The sequence below is a fragment of the Mus pahari genome, chromosome 2, assembly GCF_900095145.1.
Source record: "Mus pahari chromosome 2, PAHARI_EIJ_v1.1, whole genome shotgun sequence".
Taxonomy (NCBI): Eukaryota; Metazoa; Chordata; class Mammalia; order Rodentia; family Muridae; genus Mus; species Mus pahari.
Genome location: NC_034591.1, coordinates 163,679,368 through 163,705,026, shown reverse-complemented (window position 1 = coordinate 163,705,026; position 25,659 = coordinate 163,679,368). Strand labels below are relative to the sequence as shown.

General features: G+C 39.7%; 1 protein-coding gene across 7 annotated transcripts; it reads right to left on the bottom strand.

Annotated features, from left to right (window-relative positions):
* Positions 1-231: 231 nt before the first annotated feature.
* Positions 232-25,659, bottom strand: Resf1 (retroelement silencing factor 1). 7 transcript variants are annotated; one of them, XM_029535045.1, is made up of 7 exons: positions 25,247-25,659; positions 24,771-24,831; positions 20,187-20,260; positions 12,203-12,272; positions 7,237-11,565; positions 4,966-5,046; positions 232-1,355 (listed from the first exon to the last, which is right to left on the bottom strand). In XM_029535045.1, exons 5-7 carry the CDS (start codon positions 11,510-11,512, stop codon positions 1,198-1,200), a joined length of 4,515 nt encoding a protein of 1,504 aa, XP_029390905.1. In that variant the 5' UTR covers positions 11,513-11,565; positions 12,203-12,272; positions 20,187-20,260; positions 24,771-24,831; positions 25,247-25,659; the 3' UTR covers positions 232-1,197. The 7 variants fall into 7 exon arrangements, with proteins under 7 accessions (XP_029390905.1, XP_029390904.1, XP_029390906.1 ...); XM_029535044.1 differs by lacking the exon at positions 12,203-12,272; XM_029535046.1 differs by lacking the exon at positions 12,203-12,272 and having other exon boundaries at positions 24,790-24,831.

Below are 25,659 nucleotides of genomic sequence, written 5' to 3'. Positions count from 1 at the left end.
CCATGACAGGCTGCAAACTGGCAGTTTGGGAGACTAGGCCTAAGTTTCTGTTTCCCAGAACTGGAAAAGTCCAAAACAGGTCATTTCCAGGAAAACCCACACCTCACTCACAGCCAATTAGGAGTAGTCAGAAGCTGCCCCACTACCTAGCCTGAGCTGATAGTTAATCAGCAAAAGTCCCCTAAATCTCCCAGAGCCTAAACCAATCACAAAGGCACCCATATCCCTGGAGATATAGCCAACCAATCAAGGGGAAGAAAGATAACCGTCACGACTACTACCCTAACAGGCTTTAAAATTGATACTGCAAGGTCCATATCTCTGTCTTTCATCCCGACTTATGGTAGACCCCTCCATGCTGGTTTTCTGAAGAATAAATGCTCTTTGTTGTTGCATACTATTTGAATCTAGGGTATCATTCTTCAGGATTCACAGGCCCTTACAGAACCATGAAAATTTAAACTGTAGTTCTTTAAAAAATAAATGTTTATTTCCAGTATGAAAAGTAATGTTAAGACATCTTCCAAAAACTCCATTCAGTTTAACAAAAGTATAAAACAAGACTTCTGAAAAAAACCTTTACAATGAGGTACAAAATACTTAGGAATATACTTTGACATTCACAATGGGCAGTTTCTGAAAAATAAATTTTGCTAACGTGCTTAGAAACAAGAATTTATTTACAGCCCCAGTCAAACAACCAAGTTCTCAGAGAATGAATAGTTACCTCAGGATGACAGCATTTCAAAGTAAGGTTTGTATAAGCCATCTTCATGCCCTTTTTTTTGGTTGCTGTTATTTTGCTTTTAGAGAGGCTCACACGTAGCCAGAGGGGACTTCGCTGGACTCCCTACGCTGCTGAGAATGACCCTGAATTCTTGATCCTCTTGTGTCCACGCGTCAAATGTTAGGGTCACAGGTATGCACCACTTAAAACAGTAAACACAGTTCAACAATGCAGATCACTGCATCATTATCATACACTTTGTAGTTCCCAGACAAATGCAATCTTTCTTTTTGCCTGCTCACCAGCAGCAAATCCATTTCAGTCACATAGTATCAGTGAAAAGCTGTACATGAACTCCTTGGCTGAGAAATCCCAGTGTGACCATCCTGAGATATTTTCTGCAAGGGTACCTGAAAAGAAAAGACTAGGGGTGTTCTGGTGGTAAAAACAAAAACCACGACTTGCTGGGACTATTTAACTGGACTACTCCCAAGGCTTCTGCTTCTCTTCTCAAGGTACATCTTTTTGTAGGTCCGGAACATGACATTTGAGTCTTTTACTGGGTTTTGTAGTGTTTCAAATTCATCTGCACTGAGGCTTCTCTTAGAAAGTCTTAAGTCAGCATTATCTAAGAAAACAAAAATGATACTTAATGTTCAGTACAACAAATATACATCAATCAGAAGTGAGACAAAATGTATAGTATCTGTGGGAACAGAAAACAAAGCCAGACAGCTGAAACGGTAGTTCATGCCTATAATCTCAGCATTTTCAAGGTTGGGGGAGGAGGATCTTCAGCTCAAGGCCAGTCTGAGTTTCATAGCAACAATTTGCCTTAAAAATCAAAGGAGGACCTAGAGAGATAATTTAGTGGCGGCTATCTTTAGCCTCAGCATCTGGGAAGCAGAGGCATTTAGATCTGAGTTTGAGGCCAGCCTGGTCTATCTAAAAGGAGAGTTCCAAGCCAGCTAAGACAAAATAGTGAAAACTTGTCTCAAAACAAACAAACAAACAAACAAAAAACAAAACAAAACAAAAAAACCAAGTGCTTTGGTTTTGGTTTCCAGCACCTACATCTTAAGGGCGCACAATTGCCTATTAGTTCTAGGGGATTCAATGTCCTCTTCTGGATTCTAAGGGCATAACATCCGCATGCACATTACCCCCTCCCCTGTCATATATACACATAATTAAAAATAAAAACAAGCTGGGCAGTGGTGGTGCACACCTTTAATCCCAACACTTGGGAGGCAGAGGTAGATGGGCCTCTGTGAGTTCAAGGCCAGCCTGGTCTATAGAGCAAGTTCCAGGACAGCTAGCTCTACACAGAGAAACCCTATCTCAAAAACAAATAACCAAACAAAATAGAGAAAAAATAGAAAGGTAGCCAGGCACAGGACTGTAACCCAGAACTTAGAATGTGGAGATAAGATGATCAGAGTGCAAGGACAGTATCAACTACACACAAAGTTCAAGTCCAGCCTGGGCTATATAAGACACCATCTTTAAGAAAAAAGAAAAAAGCAGAAAAATGAGCAATAAAAAGTGTGGCCATTTCCAAACAGTGAATGGAAAGGGTGTAATTTTGATATTCTAGCTTTGCTTCTCTATCTTCTAAACATTTAGATGGAACTCTCTCACCTCAGGGGCCTCCTTACTCTAGTCACCACACCTGCACTTTCAATACTGCTTTAGCCATTCCTTTCACAGGCTGGCACTGCTATGCCCAGATCACTGGAGCCCCAAAGAGACCACAACTCCGATGCAAGCACAGGATAGTCTTTATTCAGGCTTGAGCCTGGACCACAAACCCTTCTGATGCAACAGGATCGAGAGCAGCTCAAGGTCAAAGGAAATGGGGTTTATAAAGGTAAAAAAAACCTGGAAGCAGGGATTTCCAAGCCTTGGCATTACATGATTGGGTAAGCTGATTGGTTCATAGCATCTGGCCAAACCACAAGGAGGGACCACACACCTAAAGGGAACATCTTGACTTGGGAACAACTCATGTTTTCTTAGCCCACCCTGTTATTATTGGCTAGCCACAGCTGTTATGTCTATTTTGCAACTGCCAAGAATATCATGTTTTTTTTCTCAGAACTCAAGGGTGGGGGGTCAAGACACTCAGGACAAGTTAATTTAAAATGGAGTCTGAAAAACAAAATGGAGTTTATACTTTAATCCCTTCAGCACTGAGTGTGAACCCAGAGCCTCACGACTGCAAAGCAAGCACTCAACCTACTGAGCTATATCCCAGCTCATCCTTTATTCCTTGAGACAGTACTTAATTCTATAACCTGGGTTAGACTCTGGCTCTGTAATCCTCCTGCCTCATCCCCTCAAGTACAGGGTTGACAAGCATCAAACAGTATCACTAGCTAAGCTCTCTCATATAAACATTATCTTGATATTTCTATGACTCAATCCGTACATACTTGCTTATACACATTTGAATCTCTATTCTCATCTTTGTTCAATTTGGAGCTAGAGAGAGAGGACTCAGTGATTAAGAGTGCATACCCCTCTTGGAGTGGACACAAGATGTAGTCCCAGCATCCATGTCGGTGGCTCAAAATTGCTATAAATCCAGCCCCAGGGGACCTTACACCTTAATGGCACTCATATGCACAGACCCATAGACATACTTATTAAAAATCTTTTAAATTTAAGTATCTTTTAAAAACATACTATCAAAGCAGAAAAAAAAAAAACAAAAAAAAAAAAAAAAAAANAAAAAAAAAAAAAAGAAAAAGAAAATAAAAACATACTATCATTGTTCCTAGTAAAATTGTTTGTTTCCAATTTTAAGACTCTGAAACTCTTTTATTATATCTAAGTACACTGTAGCTGTCTTCAGACACTCCAGAAGAGGGAGTCAGATCTTGTTACGGATGGTTATGAGCCACCATGTGGTTGCTGGGATTTGAACTCCGGACCTTTGGAAGAGCAGTCGGGTGCTCTTACCCACTGAGCCATCTCACCAGCCCTCTGAAACTCTTTTAAACTAAGCAAAATTTAAGACACAACTCTTTAGTTTTACCTTCTAATTCTCAATGCACAAACTCAAGACAGTACATTCACTCCATTTCTAGATAAACAGACAATGAGGATTCAGTTAATACAGTTTTTGTTTAGCATGCACAGAGCCCTGGACTCTATTCTCAACAACACATAAACTTTCAGCATGGGGAGGTAGAGGCAAGAGGATCAGTTAGTTCATGGTGAGTACAAGGCTAGCCTACCAGATAGTTGCTAAGCCTAATCTCCAACAAGGGAATAAAAACTACCACAACTAGCTTTCTGTACTTTAAATATTTACACCATTATCCTCAATAAATTTTGAAGAAAGGGACCAGGTCCAAGTCCCTATTCTAGCACTGTAATAAGCCAAATGGGAAATGTACTTGCCACCTTTGTTCAGGGAATTGAATGAATGAGCCTGCAAAAAATTAAATGGAGGCCAATCCAGCTTGCCCCAGATCTTAGTGAAGAGTTTAATCATGATTATAATATTCTTAATTATGTATCACTTGATACAATGTCAGAATTGAGGTCAGCTCAGATTCAGAAAATCATTAACTCTAGTTCTACTCAGGAAAAAGATTCAAAATTCCCAAGCTGGGCATGGTGGCACATGCCTTTAATCCCAGCACTAGGGAGGCAGAGGCAAGTGGAACTCAGAAGTTCGAGGCCAGCCTGGTCTACAGAGTGAGTTCCAGGACAGCCAGGGCTAAACAGAGAAACTCTGTCTCGAAAAACCAAAAAAAAAAAAAAAAAGATTCAAAACTCCCTTACCTAATGCAGTGTGATAGTATTACTTTTCTGTTAAAAGGAACTAGATCCTGGCTTCCTGCTCCATCCTGACAGAGAAAACAATGCTATCTTACCTTCAGAAAAATATACTGGCTGGGCATGGTGTTGTACGCCTTTAATCCCAGCATTTGGGAGGCAGAGGCAGGCGGATTTCTGAGTTCGAGGCCAGCCTGGTCTACAGAGTGAGTTCCAGGGCAGCCAGGGCTACACAGAGAAACCGTCTCAAAAAAACAACAATAAACAAAAAACAATAACAACAAAAAACAAAACAAAGAAATAAAATAAATAACAAAACCAAGTGACTAAAAAACAAGATTACCAATAAAACTGTGCATTGTGATAATATTATAATTATATCCATGTTATTCATACGCAATCTAGCAACTTAAAAAACAAAACAAAAATGTAAACAGATGATGGCTTACCTCTTTGACTTGATTCAGGCATCTTTGTCCTTGTAGGGATGCATTTTAACCAGTCTTCTTTTGTACTTTTTATTCCTGAAACTGTTTAAATACTTGTTTTCAGATATATAACTTTTACTCCTCTACTTTAGCTTAATGAAAACAATCAAAACCTCACCTAAATGTATATAATACTGATGACATGCCATACCTATATTTCATAGGTAATCCAAACTTTAAAGGGCTTGAAAATAATTTTCCTCGTGTGAATATTTTACAATGAGAAAATGAATAGTTTTTAATTGTTACATTAAGAAAACATTTTCTTGGCTGAATCACCAACATTTCTCAGGGCATTTACAGGTATGAGAGAGGAAGTTACTATCCCTGCTTAATCCCAAATTTCTATTTACACCAAGTTCTCAGATCCTAAAAACCTAATAAATACAAAATCCCTATTTTACACCCAAGTTCTCAGATTCTAAAAACCTGATACAAAACGCCTACTGAAATCAACCTTTTTTGGTTTTAGTTTTATTTGTTGTTGATAGGATCCCAATACGTAGCTCTTGATGTAAACCAAGCTGGTCTCAACTACACAGAGACCCACCTGCCTTTGCCTCTCAAGTGTTGGTATGTGCCATCAGCCCGGCCTTGAAATCAGCTATTTTTTTTTTTTTAAAGATTTATTTATTTATTATATGTAAGTACACTGTAGCTGTCTTCAGACATTCCAGAAGAGGGAGTCAGATCTTGTTAAGGATGGTTGTGAGCCACCATGTGGTTGCTGGGATTTGAACTCTGCACCTTTGGAAGCAGTTGGGTGCTCTTACCCGCTGAGCCATCTCACCAGCCCGAAATCAGCTATTTTAAACAACATTATTTTTGTATTCTATACCTATAACCTTTCACAAAGAAATACCATTTATGCTATAGTTTTATTCACCCCAACAGACATAACCAGAAGAAAAAAAAAATCCCAGATTAAACTAAAACTTCAACTAAAATCCTGTATTTTTCCAATCTGAGTTTTATTACACAATGTATTAGCTACAATACCTATAATTTCACAACCTCTTATGACCACAACTACTCACCCATACTCCCCTTTAGTTCTGCCTTTCACAGAGATGCTATCTATGACTCATGATTGCTATTCCGGTTTCACTGTTTTTAGTTTTTGAAACAAAGTCTTATAGCCAAGGCTGGACTTAAATTCCCTGGATTCTTTTTTTGTTGTTGTTGTTGTTTTTTCTAAACAGGGCTTCTCTGTATAGCCCTGGCAGTCCTGGAACTCACTCTGTAGACCAGGCTGGCCTCGAACTCAGAAATCCACCTGCCTCTGCCTCCCAAGTGCTGCAAGTGCTGGGCTGCCAACACGCCCAGCAATTTCCTAGATTCTTCGGCCACCAGCATTCTACATGTACCACTCTGCCTAGTCACCATTTAGACCTTTGTGACTAATTTGAGATTAATTTGTTCCAAGCACATACAGCTCTTACAGGCCTTCTATTTAATAGGTAAAATAGATGCTACCTTTTTACTTTGGGGATAACTTCATCCGCAGTGTCAAAGTAACAAAAGTAACAAACTGACCCACTATTAACAAGTACAGTACCACCCAGTATTTGGAACAAAGTTTCACACAGGAGCCTCTTTGAAATTACAAATACAAAAGGAAACTAAAACCCAGATTCTGGCTGTGGTTTAGGGTCTAATACCAGTGGTTTGACCACAAATACATCAAAACTCAAAACTTCTTGAAATAAATGTACATTTGATACTTTTAAAATTTTCACACAAAAAAAATCCTTTTCACAGTGTAGTTTCTTTGGGACTAATATTTGTATTCAGCAAATGTTAAAGTTGAAAATATTGTCAGCACTAACTTACTATAATTTAAAATAAAAAGCAACAAACATAAAACAAATGTTGCTCTATTTATTCAGCCACTCCTAGGATTACACCTCTACTGTTCCTCAAACATAAAACCAATAGTTGGGCTCTGTGGCTTGCATACTTGGGAGATGAAGACAAAGTGATCAGAATTAAACCAACCTTGATGATGGTTTAACACCAGTCTGAACTATGTGGAACTTCCCCCATTGCCCACATGAAAAAAAGGGAGAGCCTTTAATCCCAGCACTCGGGAGGCAGAGGCAGGCGGATTTCTGAGTTCGAGGCCAGCCTGGTCTACCAAGTGAGTACCAGGACAGCCAGAGCTATACAGAGAAACCCTGTCTTGAAAAACCAAAAAAAAAAAAAAGGGAGAGAAAAAAAATTATACTGGACCTTGCACAGGTGCTTGCTCTTTCTCAGGTCCAGAACCAGGATCATCCTGCTTGTCAACAGTGCTTGTATTCTTCAATAGCACATCTGGACATAATTTAAACTCCAGCATACTAGGTTTGTCTATGTCTTTTGTCTTGGGTGTGTATGTCCCACTCTTTTTCTCTGTACTAAGCTTCCTAGATGCACTATCCAATTTGGTGAGACAGATGCTTTCCCGTTCTATGCATTTAAATGCAACTCGATTCAGGTACTGTTTCCTTTGTTCTTTTACCTGGAGAGGCATCTGGTCAGACTCATTACTGATACCGGTCTTATTATTATAGATTTTTTCAGGCTGCTTCCCATCAAACTTTTCTTTATTATTATTTGACACACTGTGTGTTCTAGATGCCTCAGAATGCTGGATCTTGAAATCTTTACCATGGCTGGTAGAACTATGTTCCAGTTCTTTCAAGGTCTCTGCACTGACACTCTGCCCTTCAACTGACTTTCCCCAGCTTAGTGCTGCAGAACGCTTACTGGTCTTAGTGTGCTCAGAGTCACATAGCACTCTTTCTACACAGGTGTTTCTGGAAGCATTATTCCCAGTTACATGTTTGTCTTTCTGCCGTTGTAAATATTCCTGTACCGTTATAACCCTAGTACTCTTAGAGGAGCTACCCTTTGAGTCTGAGGACGCAGGACTTGGGACAGTCTTTTCTTGAACACTGGCTCTTTCATTGGACTGTGTAAGAATACTGCACAATTTGAGTGTGTCTCCAGCATTTTTGTTCTGTTCTTGCTTTTCATATTTCTTCTTTTTTATTTCCACATCTGGGATAATCACACGGTCCGTCTTTCTTTTTTCAAAATATTTCAATCTGGAGCCACCTGCTTTGAATTTTAGTTTTTTCTTTTCTGGTGACACTGACTGTACAGAAGATATCTCACTCCTGCACAGATCTGTATTTGACGGAAGTTCTACAGGTGTTTTTACTGGACCCAAGTCTTGGCACGTTTGTTTTTCCTGTAGGCTTTCCTGAGAAGCTTGTTTAGAAAATGGCGTATTTTTAGCAGAGTTAGAAGTTGTTACGTGAAGTATTTCGGAGGTTGCTATTTTATTGCTTTTTGAGGGATTTGGTATGTCACATTTAGATGAAATATTTTTTAGTTTTTGCTCCATTTTCAGTGAGCTATCATGCCTTATTTTAAAATTACCTTTTTTATAACATTTAGCTGAAAAATGACAGGCTAATTCCTGTTCTTCCCTGCTGTCTTTTGTTTTAGATGCTTTGGTCTTTTCACCATGCATTGCAGAAAAATGGCCTTCCTCAGTTGCTTGGGTCAGAGGTTTTGGGTTATTAGAAACAGGATTTATTTCAAAAATAGTGATTCCACTGTTGCAGGGCTGCTCTCCTTGTTTGCTGCTGTTGATGTCCAAACACTGGTCTTTCCCCTTCTTTTCTGCAGAACTGCAATGACACTGTGGCACACCTTCATAAACCATTGAGAGCCAACCCAAGGCACAGCAATGGATTTTGTCTTTCTCTGGGTCCAACATTCCAAGGTCATGACTTTCTTCTCTAGGGACCTGTGAGTCACACGGGCTCTTTACTTCTGCAACAATTTCTTTATTCTCAGGTTCTGTCAACTTGTCACAGGGCTGATCCTCTTCAGGAAATAGTTCTTTGATTTGTTCAGAGTTTAATATTGTAATTTTTATTTGGTCTGTGCTATCTCCAGACACATTACTAGTTTTACCACCAGTTTGATTTTCTAAGATTTTATGTGTCTTTTGTTGGTCCATAGACACTTCAGGTCTGTTAACAGTTTCAATGCCATAAGGGAACTCTTTTAAAAGCTCTGACAGCTGGTCATGTAGGTATGAGATAGGTTCACTTTCATCATTAATCTCACTTATTGCAGGAAGACCGTGGGCTGACTTACTGCTGAACATATCAGTTTCCCGAGGGTGAGGATCCTGCTGAATAGCAGCTGGTGAACATACTTCCTTAGCTGTACTTTCTTTTCTACCAGTGTACTCCCTACAGTTTTCCTCTATGGCTTCTCTGTTTGCTTCCACATACTCACAAGATGTTGGCTCTTCAGGCTGCAGAGCCTCTGGCTGCTCAGGGACCTCATGAGGAATATCTGTACACTGTACACATTTATCTTTCTGAAAGCTAATGTCTTTATTTTCAGTGGTATCATGTATTTGTTCTTGTTGACTATTAATTACCTGATTAGGTGAAGGTTTCTGGGGCTCAGTTTGTACAGAGTTGAATATCTCAGCTATCTGGGAATTGTAAGATACATCCCCTTCTGCAAGAGAACAGATACTTTCAATTTGTAACATAGGTACACTCACAATGGTGCTGTCCATAGGCTTAGGCAGAACTTCAGCCCCCAGGGGAGTGTGTTTTCCTAAGCTGCTATCAGCTATGTCTGGATCACCCTGTGTTGGTTTATGCTGCTTTTCCTTATGAACAGGTAGAGAAATCTCTGCTGATACATTATTACCTGCTACAGCTCCTATAACATCAAAAGGTAAAGCAACAGTTTCTGTCTGCTGGGTTTGTAAGCTACAAACACTACCTTCCTTAACAACTGGATACAGTGTTTCAGGTAAAACTTCAGGCACTAACTCTTTTCCAGGTAAGGTATTAGTATCTGAAAGAACTAAAGGTGACACCACAGCAATCTGAAGCTCTGTTCCTTTTCCAACAGCTACACCGGAAGACTCACAATTCAGTGTAAGAACTGGCAATACTGTTTGTGATGAGCTCATCATTTTCTGAGAATTTCCAACACTGGAACAAAAACTCTTCACATGAACTTCACTTGTGGGATTGGAACTACCAACTGCTGTTGTACTGATTCTTGATGTGTTACACTGTTTTTCTTCTAAAGATTTTGGAACATTTTCTTCTGTGGTTTTCGAAGGTTGGTTTTTCCAAAGAGAAAGACATGTTGCTAGCAATTCCATGGAACAGTCATTGCTATTTTTGGCAGACATTTCTTTTGCTGAAAAATCAGAATGCTGAATTGGTTCAGTATAAGAAGTATTAGCTGTTTTACTACAACCAGCTGCCATCAAAAGACTTTTATTAATTTTAATTTTTCTTGCAAGTTCTGAAAACTTCTTTTTGATTTCTACTAGAGACTTAATATCCCTCGCCAGCTTTTCTTTTGTGGCATTTGTATCTATTACTTGATTTGTACTTGGATTGTAGGTGTATTTTCTTTTTTCTTGATTATTTTGAACAAGTGCCTGAACACCATCCCCAGAAGATCTAACAGGTTCACTGTAAGACTGCTTGATATTTATTTTCACCTCAGAGAATTGTCCAATGGAGACTTTCTCATTAGGGCTCTGCCACTGCTGCTTAAAGCCTCTGTAAGTATCTTTCCTTTTTTCAGATGAGTGCACTTCTGAACTCTGAGGAACTTCCATGGGCAAGTGTTTAGAAACAGGTTGAGCATTTTGCACATGTTGGTTTCCAAATCTACAGCTGTAAGGAAGGGCAGAGAGTCTTTTGCTGGCTTCTGCAGCATACTGTTGTGATGACAAAGGTACAGAATGCTTTGACTGTAAGCTCTGTGTATAAGTGGGGAGCTGATTATTTCTAACTTGTAATGATGTAGTAGCTGGCAGTATGTAGGAGTACTGCTTTGGAGGTGGCCTGTATTCAGGATAAGTAAGTTCATTCGGTGCATACTGTGTCCAGTCAGCCAGCTGATCTGGTATGAAGTGATGAAGTCCCTGATTTCCTTGATGTGTCATAGGTACTTTTCCAGAATGTAAAGGAACCATTTGCAGTTGCATAGAACAGGTATCTGATGTGACAAGCTGATTCTGTGGTGGATGCATGTAAGGCATATTAGTCCCTCCATCGGGATTATGAGATATGGTTGCTTCTGTATGGGAAGGCAACCAGACATTCTGGATAACTCCTGAAGACACTGTTTGCAAATTGTGGTTTGGTTGTTGTAGTCCTTTACCATTTGTAGATACAACTCTTTCCACTGAAGACTGTGGGGCCACAATTGTTCTGCTAGGCATATTAGAAACAGAGATCTGAGTCTGAGGAGTTATATAATTTCTGCCACTTAGAAGTGGCTGTGAAACTGAATTTGAATTACCAGAATACATGCATGCTTCTTGGTTACGGGGAGAATAGCTGAAAGAACTTTGAGATGTTGTAGAAGTCATTAAAAACTGCTGCAATATAGATGACTGGGATTTAGAATATGGTGGGGGTTTGGTAACATTCTCTGGTTTAGCATTCCAATTCATAGTTGATCTGACTTAGCAGTATTATAAAGTCTGTGATTTTGAATGTCATAAATCTGCAAGAAATACAAATAAAGATGTTTATTAAAAATTTTTCTCTCCACCTCCACCCCCACTCCCTTTTTTTGAGACAGCCTTTCTGGCCTAGAACTTCTTCTGTAGACCAGACTGGCTTCAAACTTATGATAATCCCACTGCCTAGACAAAATCTAGAAAAAAAAAAAAAAAAAATGGAAGCGAACCATGTCTATGGTAACTTGGTAACTAAAGAAGGACCTCAAATTAATAAACTGTACACTTAATCTGGAAAGAGAATTAGTAATGCGAGCTACAATAATAATTGAGAAAACTGTCAAGATCAGTGATAAAGATTCACTCTGAAGAAAGTAGTTATCACCCCCTGTTACATTTAAGTGGTACTTTTCTGCTTTTATTATTTTTGAGGTATAGGTGATGGACTGCAGAGTCTCAGGCATGCTAAGTATTCATTCTAACACTAACTAGGTATGTTAACCTGTTTCCACTTATTTTGATAATTTCTTTAGTCCATGCAATCCATGCTAGTTGTAAAGCAAAGCTTACATAAAAATTTCTTACTAAACATCCCAACACATAATTATATTGAAGTATACAATATTATCTTCTTATAAAATTTCTAAGCATAAACAAAAATTAATAAATAAAGCCTCCTACCTTACTCTCAGCTACTGAAAAAGCTAAACAGGATTGTGAAAAATGTCTGGACAATGTGGAGAGACCCTATCTGGAAAAAAAAAAAAAAAAAAAAAAAATCTAAAACATCTTTTTTTTTGAGACAGGATTTCACTGTGTAGCTCTGGCTGTCCTGGAACTCACTCTGTAGACCAGGCTGGCCCCAAACTCAAGAAATCTGCCCGCCTCTGCTTCCCAAGTGCTGGGATTAAAGGCGTGCGCCACCACCGCCCAGCCAAAAACATCTTTTAAGACAAATGGAATCGTACCAAACACAATCTACAGTTTGTGTTTCATTATCATACACAGGCAGGTTATTTTACTTCACTAAAAATGTATCTACCTACATAACATTCTACTTGTGACTATATTACTCCTGACATACCAAGAAGTGTACTTGAGCCAGCACTGGTTGTGCATGTCTATAATTAAGAAACTGAAGCAGGCAGACAGCAAGTTTAAGGAAGCCTACCTGGGCAACTCAGTGAGCGCCGCCCCCCGCCCGCCGCCCGCCATCTCAAAGTAAGTTAAAACTATGAGGGTCCAGATGGTCTGCAGTTTCTTTCTTTCTTTTTTTTATTTTTATTTTTATTTTATTTATTTATTTATTTATTTTTTGCAGTTTCTTTCTTAAGCACAAACCCTAAGCTACATGACTTCAGAACACTGCAGGCATGATATAATATCAAAGTAAAAATGTCCTCTAGCACAAACAAGACCACAAGACTAGAGAAGTATGGAAGAGAAACTCAGAGAACAGGGCAAAGAAGTCTGACATACAATTCTATCTTTAGTAGAGAGCTAAACTGCTGTAGGAACAGCTGTGGAAAAAGAAAACTTAATCATTCTTGAAGTGAAGCCAGAGGTCTGTCTAGCACTGCCCCACTTCCAGGACCCTGTGTTGTCCAGGGCTGTACTAGCCTAGTCATAAAGACAAAAAAAGAAAAACATATTTGATTCCTAGAACAAAACTACATCACTTGCAATGCACTGGCTGACAGGAGCATCTTCTTTTCCTTTCTTTTGTCAAGACCTTCTCTTGCTTACATTTGAGTGTCCACTACTGAGATAAGAGGAAAATCCCACCCAGGAGGCAGTCGGCACCAAAAGGATAGAACTTTCAACCCTTCCCATAGCTTTAGAAAGAGCAGAGCAGAAGAGCCAGAGCTTAACTCTGAAAACGCCACTATTGAGTGAGATGTGATACAAGGTAGTATTGAGTGGATAGTGTGTTCTGACTAGAGATGAAAAACCCACCTAACCATTAAAAAAAAAAAAAAAAAAAAAACCAAAGACCATTAAGCCTATTTTGTGCTGGTCAGCTACTCCTGCACATTAAGTCTTTCTGGCTATGAGTCAGGAAAAGGTTTAAAGAAAAAAAACAATAACGGAAAAAAAAAAAAAAAAAAAAAAAAGGACTTGCCATAGCCACCTCATCCTTCAGTTTTATTGAGTATAAGGACTGTCATAAGACACCCCTTAATTTTACAATAGTCATCAGAAATGCAAGACTCCCAGGAATGGGATCTGGGACTGTCTTGTAGAACTGAGCCCTTTAACTAGTAGAATTTGATGATACAGGATTAGATGGGAGGATTAGATGTATACCCAGAATGTATACACACACACACAAAAAAAAAAAAAAACTAGAGAATAAGTTGGCAGGGAGAAAATTCCCCGTTGTCACAAGTGTAATATGAATATGAGAATACAGCATTAAAGCCATGTGGATTATGTGAAGACACACTAGAGTTGCTGGCAAACCAAAGGAACTTGCAAGGAGCATACCCTGATGACAAACTTTAAGATACACAAAAATTCTGGACTTCCAGGCTGCAGAATCAAGAATGTTAGCTGAACATTTTGCTATGTTTTGTGTGTGTGTGTGTGTGTGTGTGTGTGTGTGTGTGTACGTATACATAGTACAAAATGTTATCAGTACTTTACCACTATCCCAGTTCTGGACAAAGCTCCCCAAATACCAACAGATTTGAGACTGGGTCTCACTATTTTCTTATCTGACTATTAACTTGAGCTGATCCTCCCACCTCTCTACTTCTCAAGTGCTGTAATTACAAAGCATGTTCAACCATGACCAACTGAAAACAGCTGCCGGGCAGTGGTGGTACACGCATTTAATCCCAGCACTTGGGAGGCAGAGGCAGGCGGATTTCTGAGTTCGAGGCCAGCTTGGTCTACAGAGTGAGTAGCAGGACAGTCAGGGCTACACAGAGAAACCCTGTCTCGAAAAACAAACAAAAAAAGGAAAGAAAAACAGCTATACATCCTGGTAACCCCATGATGGAGGTTGGAGAATAGAAACCATGGGATCTGGGAATTCTTTGGCCACACTAACCTATATGAAATGTCCACTCCTGGCTCTTGCATGGATGCTGGGGACTTAAATTTAGGTATACTTGGTTAAATAGTACATCCTATATATTTTAGTTATTTCACAGGAGCATGTAGTGATTTGGATGGGAATGGTTCATGTAGGCTCATATATTTGAGTGCTTAGTTCCCACCATTTGGTGGTACTATTTGAATGGGATGAGGAAATGTGGCTTTTTGGAGGAGTTGGGTCACTGGGGGTGATGTTAATGGGGATGGACTTCTGAGGTTTCAAAAATGGGGGTATTGTTAATAGAGGTGGCTTTTAAAGCCACATCCTTCCAAGTTAGCTCTCTATGCCTCATGTTGATGGACCAAGATAAAAGCTCTCAACTACTGCTTAAATTGTCCTAAGTCACGGTGTCTACACAGCAATAGAAAATTACTAAGAGCATAAGTTGGTTTTTTTGAGCCAAAACATAGGATTTTCTTAAAATTTATCTACTGAAATATATTTTACACGTTGAGGGGCATAATATAATTTGATACATATTCTCAATGCACAATGTTCAAAGGTTAAATGAGGCAGTAAGCCCTTCCACCTGTTTAAATTTTAATCATTATTTTGGAGAAAGACTTTCTTCTTTTTTTAAATCTTGTAGGCCAACTTTTTTTTTTTTAATTAATTAATTAATTTTATTTATATGAGTACACTGTCACTTCAGACGCACCAGAAGAGGGCATCAGATCCCATTAACAGATGTTTGTGAGCCACCATGTGGTTGCTGGGAATTGAACTCAGAACCTCTGGAAGAGCAGTCAGTGCTCTTAAACGCTGACGCATCTCTCCAGCCCCCGAGACTTTCTTCTTGTTATCTTTAATTTTTTTATAAAAATTTCTAAAAGCTTAAATGTATCAAATACTGTTTTACTTAAGTGACTCTACTATGCTATGCCCAAATCAGAAATAAGGGAGGTATAGTGGAGCTGTTTGAGTTCATAGCACCTGGAAGGAAGGCTAAAGCAGGTGTATCATAAACTCCAGGCCAGTGTGGACTGCACAGCAAGGCCCTATCTCAAAAACACAAGAGCTAGGGAGATGGCTCAGTGGGTGCTAGGGTTAGCTGTACTTGTCAACTAGAGTCAATGAAGAATTGTCTAGATTAGGATGCCCTGTGGACATGTCAGTGGAAGACTGCTTTCATTATGTTAACTGTTCCTGTGACCACTCAGTCTACTATATGCATCACCATTCCAAGAGTTTGGGCCCTGGACAGTATAAAGGAGATTAGAGCTGGGCAGTGGTGGCACACACCTTTACGGAGGAAGAGGCAGTTCAAGGTCAGCCTGGTCTACAGAATGAGTTCCAGGACAGCCAGGACTATACAGAGAAGCCCTGTCTCGAGGAAAAAAAGAAAAAGAAAATTAGCACACATGCATACATTCTCTACTTCAAAAGTCCTTGCCTTACTCTCTTGCAATAACACTTTAACCTGGAATTGTGAACCAAATAAACCCTTCCTCCCTTGAAGTTTCTTTTGCCAGAATATCACAGCAACATGAAAGAAATTACGGCAAAGGACAGAGTGCTTGCCATAGGAAATGTAAAGGTTGGCTCCTATGTAGAGCCCAGCATAGTAGCATGCACTGCTAATCCCACTTCCCCTATGAGATGCATTCATCAGGTTTGAGGCCAGCATTGGAAACATAATCTCCTTTCGCCAAAACAAACAAACAAACAAAAACAAGCAAAACCCCACTTATAACTGAGGAGTCCATTTTGTAGATCCTTTTTTTTTTTTTCCTTTTTCTTTTCTTTTTCTTTTATTTTGCAGATCCTATTTTATCTCCACTCAGAAACTAGGCCAAGGACCACTTGTTATCTACCCTAGGTGAAAGGTACTTACTCTGCTTCTGCAGTTCTGTAGCTGATCTATCTACCTGAGTTGCTTTAAGGCTGGCTTCTACAGCCTCCAGTTAGCACCTCAAAGTGATAAAGCAGGAGGCTAGAGAAAACAGCCTGTGGGAATTGTGAGGTTCTAAATTTAGGGAAAAGGGGAGGGAGACTTATCTCTGCCCTTTGTTCTCAGCACTTGTAGACTCAAAGCATGTGTTCATGAGGTCAAAAAAAGCTCACTTCAAGTCTACACATAAATGAGTAAGAGATTATAACAGAGAATGCCTGTGTGCATGTGCATATACACTAGGAGCAATCATCTGGATTAACTTTTACCATTTGTTACTGGCTTGGATGTAACTACGCTGTCTTTGAAGTTTTGTTTAGACAAACTCAAGTCAATATCTTATCTCCTGTTTTGCACCTGGGGTCCTGAGGTATACATCTTCTTTATGACCTTCAGTTAATGGTTTCTGTGATTCCTTGGAACATGCCCTAAGTTTTAGAAGTCTGCAGTATCTCTGAACAAAAGGAACTCAAATGTCTGGGGAGTAGAGGGTGTGCCTTTTGGAAACAATGGTAACCTTTGCATGCTACATGTTTCTGCAGAATAAATGTTCTTTGTTTTTGCATATTATCAGAATCTCGGGTCTTCCTTCAGCAATTTTCAGACCCTTATAATAACCAGGTATGATAGTTTGCACTTGGAGCTGGAAGGCTAAGGAAAGAGGTGTTCAGATAGTAACAAAACACAGTAACAAAACTTACTACCTAGAAGCAGACAAAGTCTACCATTTAATTTTACATGGTACTACTACTGTCACCATTTCCTACCAGAAACCTGAGAAGATGATTATTAAAAAAAGCGTAGGAAGTTAGAAAGCTGAGTTGAAGGAGGGTGAAGTGGATGGGGATGAATAGCTAAAAGATTTTTCACTCAAAAAGTCAACTTCATACAACCTAGAATCCATCGCCTAAAATATGAGGGATTATCTATACTAAACTAACCAGTGGGCAACTTGATGATGCTGTGGGGATGGAACAGGGTACTTCAAATTCCTGCTTCAACTTCCCCACAATGATAGAGTGTAACCTAGAATTGTATGTCTTATAAACTCTCTTTCTCTTAAAACATGTTTAGTTGCATTAGTTGATTGGGAAGGCATGACAGCCAGCCCTAATCCGATGGCACTGTGTTTCTGCCTGCCCAGAAATGAACTTCTCTATCCTAGTCATTAGAGTGCCCAGACCCGCATAATAATTTACACAGGTCCCCAGGATGACTAAAGGAACTTAATATGGAGCCAGACCTCCAATCCTTAAGGGCCATTGACCTTTTTCTCTGGAATGCCTTGGGAGGTCCTAGTGGCCTGCAGGGGAGATAAGAATAGGATAATGGGCCCCGAGGTATTAACAGCTGCCTTTGCTTCTGTAAAACCTGTTTATTGCTGTGGGAAAGGGATGAGATGGTCTTTTTATTACTGTATAGTGGGAAAGTAAGAAACAACTGAGGGCAGTAAAACAATTCAGCCCAGCTGTGGATTCCATGGATCGTTATAATACAGACCTTTCTGAGTCCACCCTTAAACTTCACCTTAACCCACCTTCTAAACTTCATGCTGTTCAGCAATAAGGCTGTTGTCCTTCTGCTAGCAGTATTTCATCTAAATCTGAATTGAGTCTAAGTATTTGGTCTTTCCCATTGGATTTGAATACCACCACATTATCACAGCGATAGGAAGGAAACTAGGACAGGTGCTATTAATAGTCATATGAAAGACATAAAAGGTCCATCTTGGAGAGCCCAAACTACATATCAATATCCAAAGTACCTACTTCTAGATAGTGGACACTAGAAGTGTCTGGGTAGTATCTACTACCTAGAAGTAGACCAAGTCTCCCATTTAGTTTTGCAGGGGATTTAATCTTATAGGGAGGGTATTACTACTGTCACCATTTCCTATGAAAAACCCGAGAAGATACTTATCAATCAAAAATAACTAAATAAGTAAATAAATAAAAGAAAGTATGGCAAGCTGAGTTGAAGGTGCATAAAAGAATGTCCAGTCAATGTTTGCTGAGTGAATACTATCAGAAATCTCAGAACACTAAGAAAAACTCATTTAAAAAAAAAAAAAAAGTAGCTGGGCGGTGGTGATGCATGCCTTCAATCCCAGCACTCAGGAGGCAGAGGCAGGTAGATTACTGAGTTTGAGGCCAGCCTGGCCTACAAAGTTTGTTCCAGGACAGCCTGGGCATTACAGTGAAAACCTATATAGAAAAAACAAAAAAAAAAAAAAAAAAAAAAAAAAAAAAAAAAATGATTAATGGAAACTATCCATTTCCATTTTCAAGTTTAGATTTAAAGAATGAACAGTTATGTAGACATGTGATTAGAGAGAGGGCCAGAGAGATGGCTCAGCAGTTAAGAACTAGGTGGTCTTCCAGAGTACCCAAGTTCAATTCCCAGAAACCATCTGTTATTCCAGTCCCAAGAGATCCAATGTACTTTTCTGGCCTCACATGGTGCATGTGGACAAAACACCCATCTACATAGAGTAAATTAATTTAACTTAAAAAATGATGAGATAAGGGGCTGGAGAGATGGCTCAGCAGTTAAGAGCACTGACTGCTCTTCCCGAAGGTCCTGAGTTCAAATACCAGCAACCACAATGTGGCTCACAACCATCCGTAATGAGATCTGACTCCCTCTTCTGGAGTGTCTGAAGACAGTTACAGTGCACTTACATACAATAAATAAATAAATAAATCTTAAAAAAAAAAAAAAAAAAAAAGAGATAAAAAGGTAATAGCTAATGGACATATGGAAAATTCAACCACACTTGTCTGTCTGCTTTTCTTGGCCTCCTTGTGTTACTTTCCTCTGGGTTTGGGGCAAGAACCTCTGTGAGTGAGGCTGGCAATCCTATAGACAGGTCAGAGGAACTCTTATAGCCAGTTCTTACAAAGAAGCAGAGGGTAGAGGCCAGAATAGCCTTACGAACATCTGTGAAAAGGAGTTCAGAGACAGGAGGATGAGAAGAATGGAGAGAGACTGACCTTAGAGGTCCCTTTTGTTCAAAGGACTCCATTGGCCAAAGAGCTATACTTTGAAGCTGGGTCCTGAGTCCCCAGGAAGGCTGACAGTAGGAAAGAATTAGTTAACACACCATGACCCTAACCTCACATTGTGAGGGATTCTGTTTTCATTTCTTGTCTAGGTACAGCACTTTCCTGCTGTCTGCCCTGGGACAAATCCTGAATTCCTCCTGCCAGTGCATTCAGTGGCCCTTGCACATGCTGCCTTAACTCCTACCATAGGATATTAAACTTTTTCTGTACACATATATTTTTTTGACTTGCCAGCCTGCTTCTTAACAAGCTTTTACATTACAAAATGAAGTTTGCACAAACAGCACACTAAAGTGATTAAAGTGAAAAACAGTATTTCTAATTTACAATAAAAGCACAAAAAAAAAAAAAAAAATCCCCTAAAACCTGCAAAATTACAAATGCCAACAATTCAAGGAATTCCAAAAAGTATGATTTAGTCCATCTATAGTATCTCTGGCCATCTACACCCTTAACCACAGTCATAGGCTTTCTAGTCTGATAGGTTTTATATAATCGGTTTTCCTAAATTTTATATTATAATACAACTCTAGTCTATAATAAACAAGTTAACCTATCAGAAATGTATATGTGTCAACAACTATAGATGGGCAAAGTAGTGCATACCTGTAGTCCCAGCATCAGAGGCTGGAGAAAGAGGGTCACAGCTTTGAGGCCAGCTTTGCCTATGCAGCAAGATCCTGTCAAGAAAAACAGATGAGGGAGCTGGAGAGATGGCTCAGTGGTTTAGAGCACTGACTGCTTTTCCACAGGTCCTAAGGTCAATTCCTAGCAACCACATGGTGGCTCACAACCATCTGTAATAGGATCAGATGCCCTCTTTTGCTGTGTCTGAAGACAGCTACAGTGTACTCATATAAATCAAATAAATAAAAATTAAAAAAAAAAAAAGATGAACAAAGAACAATACAAACTAAATTTAATCAAAGATTCAAAACAAGAGAAATTGTGTTGGTACTGATTCTGTCATGTTTCTATTCTCTAAAGACTACTGCATAACAACAGTCTACATAGCACTTACTTTGTATTAAGCATTTTAAATAACCTAGAAATGATTTGAAGTTCACAAGAGAATAAGCAAAACTTGCAAATGTAAGCATCCTCTGGTTTTGGTACCTCAAGGAATTTTTTAGGAACAGAGCTGAGAATGGGGCTCAATGGTAGAACACAGAAGGCATAGTTCCACAATAGTCCAGAAAAGGAGAAAAGGATTATATTAATCAGTCAAAACATGGGCTACTGAAAAGACAGCTTGGAAGTGGGTCATTCTACCTGGATGAATGGGAAGGCTGTAAGGTCCTGTCAATGGGAACTAGGATGCAGAAGAACAATTTGTGATTATCTAAGTCTGATTCTTGTGGTTCTAAGTGAGTTCAGTACCTCCAGTTCCCACAAGGTATGTAAGAAGTGACCTAAGCTGGGTTGATCATTAATAAGAGTAAATCATTGCGGCAATTGTTATTTGTTTTTGTTTTTTAATGAATTCAACTACAATACAAATTCTATTCAGAAGCATGGGCCACTCAATCAGATAACTTAATACCACAGACTAGACAACATCTCAGCTAACAGCAGACTACATACATACAAGGCTGTGTGTGGTTTTACTCAATGTTGAGCCTATCCCTTAATGGCTATATTACTACTCTATCACTAGAATTAAACTTTACAGAGAATACATACAGAAGTAAAATATCATTCTTTGAATTTTGCTCAGTGTCTTGTTTCAGTATTTATCCCAAGGAGCTAAGTAAACATCATAAGAATGGGGATGATAGATTACAGCTCATCTCTTACAGAAGGGTTACAGGCTATCTTTGGCAAACATTCTTGGTGGGGAAGCTAAGTAAACATCAAAAGAATGGGGATGATGGATTATAGCTCATCTTACAGAATGGTTACAGGCTATCTTTGGCAAACATTCTTGGTCCCTTACACAATAAGTCAGGCGCCAGGGTGGGTCAAGATTGTGATGAGCCAGTTCCAGTGGTTAACAGTTTCTTGGGCTGAAGGTGAAAGAACAAAGAACTCCATGCTAGACTTTGTTTCTAGGGGTCTAAGAAACATATTGAGTTGGGGGGTCTTACACAAGTGCATACTAAAATTCTATACCATGACTCTGAAATATAGTCCAGTAATTCAAGGATAGTGCAACATCCCAAACTAATGCAAAAAAAAAATCAATAAAAGATTCAAAAAGGATGGAAATCAGATGATCTCAATAGATATAGACAAAGCTTATTTAAAATATCCCAACTCCCTTTCCAACTTGGGCCCAAGAGAATGGCACCAGGAAAAAGAGGTAATAGGAAAAAGAAGGGTCATTCTGCCAGCAACTGAAGTAGTGATCTAAGGATAATATAGCATTAACATTCATTCGCAGGAAGGAGCTTTAAGAAGTAAGTATTCTTCCTCAGCTCTCTAAGTGTATTTGCTAGAAAGGAGATGGGGTTAGGGATAGGGTTAGGTCAGACCTAAGTATATAAGCAGACTACTAGCACCAATATACATTAATTCTAAATAACTAGCAAGGCAAATCAAAATTGTTCAAAACAAGTGATTTTAAGTCATTGTTCCTCTTTAAAAATTTTTTCCTTTAAAGCAACCTTTGTTTAATTTCTAATTGAACCCGAACTTCCTAATTTACACATTTTAGCTTGTATGAAAATAAAAACCTCAACCTCTAAGACTGCCTAAGAACCCAAGGCAGAGAATAGCACAGCTCAGAGATAGCCTTCACATCTTCAGAGTTGTTTGCTGGTAGTTCTAACCCCACTAGGCCAACTGTAACTAGGTCCTTCATTTACTAATTAATTTATCATACTAAGAATTTTAAGTACCCTGCCTCCAAAAACAAAAACCAGAATTCCTGGTCCTAAGGCTTTTTTCCCCATTTGCACTTAGTTTGCATTTCTATAGCCGGGGTTGGTGCAAACTCTTGTTTTACCTCAACCTGAATACTTCCTACTACTGTTTTGCATGGATTAGTTTCCAAAGAAATGGGAAAAAATGGTTAAACCAAAGATTCTTGAATTTCACCTTTATTATAAAGTTTAACAAGATTACAATTCCCTAAACAGCTAAATTCCTAAAATCAAAGCACTGAAAATGTACAAGTGTGGGAAGCGGGTGTGACCAAGCACCATGATCCAAGAACCTGAGCCTGTGCACTTGGCCGCCTGATGAGTCACTGGCCTATCACCTCACGCCCTGCTGAACTCTGATTGGATCCAGGAGAGGGGGGAGGGATTAGGTCAGAGGACTGATGAAAAACAAAAACAGGATGTGCAGGGGGGCATGGGGGGGGAGGGAAGGGGAGAAGAATTCTGTTTGAGAAAGCTGTTTAAGTTGGAGAAACCTTTCTTGGTGTTCCTGTCGCCCCCCCCCATCCCCCATTCCCCCCCTCACCCCGTCTCTGCCAGTCGGAGTTCTTTTGATTAGTGCCAATTGATTAGTTCAGAACTAATCAAACATGTAAGATTTAAAAAAAAAAAAAAAAAGGTAGGATAACATATCCACTGGTTGGTTTTGGCCACAGACACCCAGTAAAGAGGAGAATTTGTTATTGCAAATCTAATCCCAGTGTTCAGGAGGAAGAACAGAAGAATCAAGAGTTGAAGGTCAACCTTGCTAGACAAGAAGTTCAAGGCCAGCCTAGCTGTGAAATGCCCAAGGCTGTAAAAAAAATGTACACTATGTGCCTGGAGCTATTTTAAGAGTATTCTGGGCTGGAGAGATGACTCAGCAGACTGCTCTTACAGAGGTCCTGAGTTCAAATCTCAGCCCTCTTCTGGTATGTCTGAAGACAGCTACAGTGTACTGATACATAACTAAGTCTTTAAAAGAGTATCTAAGAGGTTGTTTGACTGGTTGTTTTTGTTTGGGAATGACTTTTTTAGACAGGGTCACAATATGTAGACTAGGCTGACCTAGAACTAAGAGATTTGCCTGCCTCTGCTTCCCCCTTGTAACTTACCACAGTTCCATAATGTAGGTACTACTGTTGTCCCATTTACAGATGAGGAAGCTAAGCAGGAAAGTAAAATTCTTCTGAGATTTTACAGGAAGTGGTAGACCCAAGTTGGAGGGGTCAAGCAAGACCTGAACCCAAGTAACATAACTCTATGTAAGGAACAAAATAAGGAAACAATACCATGGATGAATGTAACCATGGAAACCAAACCTAGAGTGAGTTAAGGTAGGTAGACCAGGGTATTTAAGATACACTTATTATTATCCAATAATAATTAAAGCATTCACACATTACTCCATTGGGAGTTCACCTTACTTCAACTTTATCATACTCAAGCACACACTCTAGGCTACGTTTCCATGGTTACATTCATCCATGGTATCATTTCCTTATCTTGTTCCTTACACTGTAGGAACCATACCCCTGTAGGCAGAAGAGGCTTTCAAACAGATTTTATGGTCATGGACTGGAACCCTAGAGATCACTGAGTATAGGTGCTTAAAGACATGACTTAATAGTTGTGGCCCAAAAAGTGGTCCCAGCAACAACATGTGGCTATAACTGCCTGTAACTCCAGTTCTAGAGGATCCAGGCCTTCTTCTGAGCTCCACACACCAAGCACACAAACTACAGTTACATGTGGGCAAAACACTTATGCACATAAAATAAAACAAGTTAAAAATAAATAAGAAACAGTCCCTGGTACTACATTCCCACCAAAAATAAGAGCTAGGCTCTGCCTAGGTAACTTTAATTCACCACCTACCATAATCTTTTCCAGGGTAACAACCTGGCTCAGAGTTCCATCTCTAACACTGCCAAAATTAAAAGCAAAAATCATCTCTCCTCTATCTCATTAAGGCAAAAAATAAAATTGTTAAGTACCATACCAACAACATTATTTCTTAAGCTTTGCCATCAAATCTACTGTGTCCCATTGGTTCTGTGACAGTTTTGTTTGGTGATAGTTTTTGAGTCCTTCACTATACAGTCCTAGCTAAACTAAAATTTGGTATGTAGACAAGGCTAGCCTTAAATTCAAAGATCTGTCTGCCTTAGTCTCCCAAATGCAAAATTTAAAAATTAAAGGCAAGCACAGGTAGGTTTAACTAGTGTCGATTCAATGATACTCTTTATTCTAAAATAAGTTACTCCATGGTACAATGTAAACAGTCATCCAGTAGAACCAGGATAGGCTTTATAAAAGGCAGACTTACCTGTAAATACAATTTTTACCTTTTAGTCTCTTTCACAAGGAGTATATTCTCGCCTCAAATCCTATGAAAAGCAAGAAACATTTTTAAGAGTTAAGGTCTAGTACATTTCCCTTACAATGTCACTGAGACCATAAAAAGTTTACTGAATTGGTTTCAGGTGTGCTAAAACCAAAACTACTGAACTAAGCTACTCTCAACATATTCCCTGCCACTAGAATTCAAGCGGGCTTCTCCAAGTCCACTACTGTCCTATAATACCAAAGCAAAAATACTTCTTTAGTAATTTTAGTGGGCTGATAAAGGAGAACGTGATTGGGGCTGAGTGGGGCAATAACTAAGACCTTAGTATATCTGCATGGTAACAAGAAACAAACTTAAGATTCCCTTTAACCGTAACACATCCAGCAGACAATTTAAATCCCCACACAAGTTCTGTAGCTGGCCTACTGAAATGCACGCCAGCTCACCCACTTTACCTGTTTTTCCATTTTTCTAGGAAGGCACTCTTAAGTACCACAAATGCAAACAGCTTCCGAGATGCTGCGGGCCGCGGCGCTCACACAGGCCTGGGCGCTCGAAGGCGGAGCGCAAGGCAATTCCGCTGGGTCGCAGGGGCCAGGGAGCGGAAGACCGAGACAGAAAGAAACCGAAAAACAAAACAAAGCTCTGCTTCTCCTTCCGAAACCGGAAGGGACGCTTAGCTGCAACAAGCCCGCCTGCTCCTCAGGCCAACAACCGCAGACCGCGCCCGCCTGGCGAGCAGCGACCCCGCGGTACAGCGAGGACCCGGGCGGCGCCCCTCCGCCGGGACAGAGGTGGCGAAAACCCAGCCCGGAGCCTAGGGGGCCGAACAAAAGCCCGATCTGAAGCAGACAAGCCGCCCGGCGGG